Here is a 6,337-nt window from a genome sequence, read left to right as displayed (position 1 = left end):
GCAATATCCACAGTTTTATTAATTTTTCAATATTTTAGGAAGTGATTTAAAGAAAACAAAGATGACAAACTAGTTTTCAAGGTTCCACACAACCCTCCCGAAAAGGAAGTAACAAAAGATATCAATATGAATTAAAATTATTGCATTTCAAACTTAGAACTTCGGTGCTTATATGCAACTATGCCGAAATTTGGCACACTTACCCTAACCTAATTTATCACAGAAATTTAAAAATTTATGAATTTTTGAGAATCAAAACAACTGTTCAAAATAAGAAACATAACTTCAATGGTGAATTTTTGAAAAATTTTCTATTTTTTAGACGTAATTCATTTAAGAAATTTTACTCCCAGTCGAATTAACATATAACTTTCAATGTGAATTAATACAAAGATTTATCATACATCTAGTTAGAAACTGTTCTTTAGTTAGGAACAAAGCGAACAAAGCAGTAATTGTAATTCAAATTATATTGAAAATTGAACGAATTCAGTGATAATATCTTCTAAAATGAATAAATAACTAGATGGAATACACTATTCATGAAATTTTCGAAGGAAATTCCATAATTTAAATCAATTTGTAGTGTCCAACTTTACCCTCAAAGTGTCCAAAATTAAAAGCTGTCCCAAATTATGAACACTTACCCTGGTTTTAAAAGATAAAGTCTTGGATTATTTTGAAAATTGCTGTAATGAAATTTAGATCTTAAAATTCGATTAAATCTATTGCTTAGTATTTGTTTTTAGAATATAAGGAGAAGTAAAGGACAAGGACTTTTCCGTAATAGCTTCGGAATTTAAATAATTTGCTGTATATTTTTATCTACAAAATTTGTCCAGGATCTTTCTAAATAAGAGAGAAAGGAAAATTAGTTTCTTTTTTTCCTATAAAAAATAAATTGAATTTCCTAAGAAATCTAAAGCAATTCTTGGAAATAAAACAATTAAGTTCGTTGTCAATTAACGTCAATTTTTGGTCCAGGAGCAAACGTCCTCCTCTCATCATGTGAATCTGACATTAACATAAAAGTTCTTAATTGATTTAAAATATGCTATATTTAATGAACTTATAATTCTTTTTCTGGAAGTTGTACCTGTTGTACCACTCCAATCTACTCTATGTTCTTTCGTTATCATGTGAACTGTAACACTTTCTTCATGTATACAATGGAAATCTCTTGGTATAGTTGTACCTAGAGCAAAAATTGGTCACATGCAGTTTCCCTAATTTATCTTAAAAGTATATTGCCGGTAGAGGAGTTGCTCAGTCGCGCAAGAAGAAATTGGGAGGGAAAGACCGAGCAAACAGCCCTAGAGAGAGAGAGAGAGAGATGGGAAAAGGGGATGTGTCTGGGGCGCCATCCATGACTCTAGTGCTCACCACCACTATTGTCACTCTGATGGCGCACCAAAATCCTGGGCTAGAGAAACTCGCGTTTGCGGGTGGTGGCTGGGGGCGCGGTGGGTGGTTCTGGGTCCAACAGTCGCGCCTGCTCGGGGCTCTGTTTTGGGGGCGCTGGGGCCTTCCTGCTCTTGGAGCGACGCTTTCGGAGCAGGATCGGACCCAGGCCATTGCCCCCCGAACCAGTCCCTTGGCTTGTAGCAGGATTTGCGACTGTGGCCATAGCACCGCTACTCGTACTCGGTGGTGGTACAACGGACGTCGTAATTGTTCCCATGGAGATTGTGGTGGGAATAACTGGAATGGGACCAGCATCCTCAGGCATCCCACTCGCTGGAGAACTTGCACCTGACGTCGTAGCATCTGCAGATAGTCGCTTCACCAGCTCCGCCAGTAAATCCTCAATCTTCCCAATTCGCTGTGACATTCTCTGCATCTCCAGCCGTACATCCACTTTCATATCCAGCACCGTAGCAATGAGATCTCTCTGTGCTAGCGTTGGCGGTTGTTCCCTCAGTCCCGTATCGTAGGTATCTGATGTCGTGGCACGAGAGCATGCCATTTCGATTTGGCGCTCCCGTTCCAACGACAGATTCCTCTCCAATCTTTCCCGCTCCTTCTGTGCCATCAATGCCGGATCCAGCAGACGATCTCGCTCCGTTGGCTGTCGCTCCAGTGATGACCTCTGCTCACGCTCCACATGCAGCGGTGGCCGATCACGCGGTGGTGATGGATCTACCTCACCACCCTCGTCAATAGTGTCCTGACGAGCCAACGATGCCGGACCCGGTGACAGTTTTGGCGTCTTGGGAAATACCTGCAAGGTATATACAAACACTTTGTTTTATTTATACCTCTCAAGGGACTTATAAATATGCTAAGCTCCTCTCAGTCTCAAAATAGGATTCTGCGAGAATTACCGCCTCGACCAAAAATAAGGATACGCTCTTGTGGACTAAACTCAAACCTCTAGGCAGAGATTTCTCACGACCAAAATAAAACGGCTCTCCCTCCACGAAAAGCTCAATCCCTCACGATAAAGCTTTGAAGCTGCTTTGTATTTCCTTACATATGTCTTTCTTGAGAAATTTCAAGAGCACAAACAATTCTTCTTCTTTGAAGAACACCAAACTTTCTTTCCTATGTGTACATATATAGCAAAAGTTTAAAAGCTAATGACTCCAGTCCAGAAAACAATGAGAATTAATTATTATAATCCCATCGAAAGCAAAAGTTAAATTGACTTATTGTAGCAGCTTTGTGTGAAATTCCGAGAATCATACAAAATCCACCGACTTTGAAATTAAAATTGAACTTTTCTAATATTTCAATTATACATATAAATAATTATCTCAATAGAATTTCAAACGGTAAAGAATTTGTCCAAGTGGAAAAGTTTTTGCAAAATACACAAACTTGTGATTGTGAGTTTTTTAAAGTAGTAATACCCGATAGTTGCTTTCACCTTCCGCACGGTTCACTTGAAGTGCAAAAAATAAACGTTTTACGAAACCAATTCACGTATAGCTCTGAATTTCTGAATCGAATACACACGTTTGACTTATTCCAAGAATTTTTCCACTTCGCCACCTTTTTGTGCTATACATATATATTTAAACTACTGGTAATCGATATGCAAATTCTCAATAAATATGAGACAGGAAGGAAAATGAATATTTAGGAGAAATACGAGATGGTGAAGCGTGTCAGCTCTGCAGAATGCTTGACCTTACGAAAATGAGCTTTCCGTAAATTAATACGAAATGAGACATGATCATTTTGAGTAGTAGTCACAGAAAATACATCAAAATGCAACAATTTTTAGATTTTGGATGCTTTGACTTTCTAGCTTGAAGCGATCTTGATTACAATTATACGGGCTTCAGACCTAAGACTTAGCCACATAGCATAACTTCTCTAACTTCTCATCAATCAAGATTTTCCATAAAATTTTGACTTAGAATTGTATTATAAAACCCAAATAATCTATTGGATTCTAAAGAACCAAATTAATTGGTTGTTTTTAAGATTTTGAGACCTTCTGGAACTGGGCTAAACCTCTAGTCTGAAGACGGCCTTAGGGTCGAAGGAACACCACTTCGACAGGAAACCCCTATTGATACTTTTGTCAAAATGTTGAAATTTATTTAATGCATCCAATAAAATCTAAATAATACAACATTTTTTCATTAATCTGCGTTTTTCGATAAGGATACGTGTTCGAATTTCGTATACCAAATAGTACAGAGTAGAGTGACAATAAGTCCTGACACGAGTTCTTAATTTTTGATTTCTTAATAAAGAAGTGAATTTGGTGGTGCCAGTTGGGATTCTTCGAAATGCCGCGAAAATTCACATAGAGAAAATAAGAGGTTTTTAATGTGAAAATCGTTTAATTCCTTAGAGTTAAGTCATTTTCACAAGAAAATCCTTTTAATCATTTATTTGAATACAGTTATTTGGGTTAATTGTGAATAATTGTCGATATTACAACAAAAACATTGGGATGAAATTTTGAGCTGGAAGACTCATATTCTTTTGAGCTGTCCCAAAATTCAGGATAAGTTTGAGAAAAATCCTTTTGTACAACATTATTTTGATTAATAAGGAATGCAAAAGTACAAAATACAAGAAGGGACACGATCTGCTAATAAGGATAAAATAGAGAAGAAAATATTTTGTCGCATTTCAGAGATTTTTTGTAACCTTATCGCCGCCAAACGTTTGTCAAGTGAGTTATTTGTGTCTCTTCTTATTCTATCTCTTGAAAACAATTTCAGAGGAATTTGATAATTGAAAAAATTGAAAAAATGGTTATAAAGTAATGAATTGGGATTAAATCGTGTGCACGACAAGATTGTTCCAAATGATTTGATATTTTTATTACAGTTGTCACTAGCTCTGCATTTTCGTTGTATGTAAACATTGTAGCACGTGTTTTTACCTTTTATTTGGTAAAACTCTCATTAAATTCTGTTCATCTTTCACTGAGATACGAAATACAGTGCCCGTTTTGTAATCCGGATGATTGGGAGACAATCTGACAGATGTTCGCTTCGTAATTCGGATGGATTTTTTGAATTTGTTCAACGTCTCGAAAATATAATACAAAATTTTTTTTGTGGAATTAGAATAAAAGTTTTAAAGAAGATTAATACAAGAAGACACATGCATACATGACTTCAAAATTATTTTAAATGTAACCGTCGATAACTCGTTCGGATTACGCCGATCCAGATTAGAGAGCGGGCACTGTAATAATGGAAAAGAGAAGGGATCTGATCGTGTACACTTATCTAAAAAATCCTGGAATAAATTATGCGGACCTTAGAAAACTCACAAATACCTCACGCTAGAATGTCCGGAAGGTGATTCTTCGATTCCTCGACAGTAAAACCACTGCACAGAAACCTGGATGTGGAAAAATCGGGGTATTTGAGATCGAGATTTGGAGAAAAAGCTGATCATGCGCTACAAGAACAATCCTTCGACATCTGTGAGTGATATGGCTAAAAAACTTAAATGTTCTCCCAGTCTTGCGCACAAAATCAAACAGAAGAATGGACTGAAGACTTTTATGGCCCAAGCAGCCCCTCATCGCACCGAAGGCTGCACGATAAGATGATATCTGACTTTAGTGGGTGTATCTTGATGGATAATGAAACATACGTAAAAGGAGACATCAAACAATTACCAGGACAGCAATGTTACACACCGAAAAGTCTCGCACAGGATGTAAAAAAGTACAGGTGGGCCAATACATCTCAAGACGACCATAGGGGTACCCTTCATGGTCTCAGATGTTTCTGAATTTTACATATGTTAAAATACACGATCAAATAATATACCGTTATTTATTTTCGCCCAAAAAAAAATTCTAGCCGGAAATACATGGCGCCAAAGATGGCGTCTCGCGCTTCATTCGTCAATTGAGATTTTTGGCAAATATTTCAAAATGCTCTATCTCGCGAACGGGTTGAGATTTCTTCTTACTCTTTTTTTTATTTGAAAGATAATTTTATACTCTTTAAAACGATATACGAGTTTTCGCATTATCTGCTCAAGTTTTTTTGTAACGGTTTTTTGAATTTTTTTTTAAATTTAAAAATTAATTTTTCTCAAAAACCCCATTCTCAAAAATTTTCATTTTTTTACTGTTGATCAGTAACATTGAGTACTACGTTCCCTGAAAAGGCGAGCTTCCACTTTTGTGCTTATTTTTTTAAAAAAATATTCAAATTTTTACAACATTTTCAAAAAAGGAAAAATACCAGTTAAACTCAAAATTTTGAATTCAATTTTTCAGGGAATACAGTATTCCACAATACTTATAAACAGTTAAAAAATCAAAAAATTTTGATCTCCCGTTTTTGAAAAAAAATATTTTTTTTTTGATTTTCAAATAAAAATGCCTTTTATTGACAAAAATAAAGCTTTAAATCATATTTAATAAATGTACTAATTATGTTTTTTTTTGTTTTCTTTAAGTTTCTCAAAAACAAATTTTTTTTTGAAAATTTTTGGATTTTTTTGAAAAATTAAAAAATGAATTAATTCTAGGTTAAAAAAAATGCAACGTTTTAACACGTGTGTTAAATGTATCTTGAAGTTGTAAATTTGTCAAAAAAAGGCATTTATTATTTTTATAACTAAATCGACCTTAAAGAGTTACCGGATTTGATGATTACTTTTGAGAAATTCTCAGATAATTTTAGACGACATTTAGAGCACCTATCATAATAATGGCACACTTTTGAAATTCATATACAATGTTTTATTATGCATTTCAATATTAATTTATTTGATGCTGTCCTTATTTTAGAAAATATAATGCCTAATTGCCTATTATATGTTATATAAAAAGGATAAGTATTTGACATTTATATCTGTAAAAATCATATCTTTTTATCGTTTTTATCATTCTATGTATAGT

General features: G+C 34.8%; 1 protein-coding gene across 1 annotated transcript in view; it reads right to left on the bottom strand.

The window, feature by feature from the left end:
* Positions 1-307: 307 nt before the first annotated feature.
* Positions 308-6,337, bottom strand: part of LOC129809592 (potassium voltage-gated channel protein eag) — a 99,154-nt gene continuing 93,124 nt past the window's right edge. The window contains exon 16 of the mRNA XM_055859544.1: positions 308-2,221. Within this exon, the coding sequence (XP_055715519.1) occupies positions 1,424-2,221 (798 nt within the window). The 3' untranslated portion in view covers positions 308-1,423. The remainder of the gene's footprint in view (positions 2,222-6,337) is intronic.

The sequence above is a fragment of the Phlebotomus papatasi genome, chromosome 1 (genome assembly GCF_024763615.1).
Source record: "Phlebotomus papatasi isolate M1 chromosome 1, Ppap_2.1, whole genome shotgun sequence".
Taxonomy (NCBI): domain Eukaryota; kingdom Metazoa; phylum Arthropoda; class Insecta; order Diptera; family Psychodidae; genus Phlebotomus; species Phlebotomus papatasi.
The sequence above is the reverse complement of the archived record's forward strand: the minus strand, read 5'-3'. Positions and strand labels throughout refer to the sequence as shown.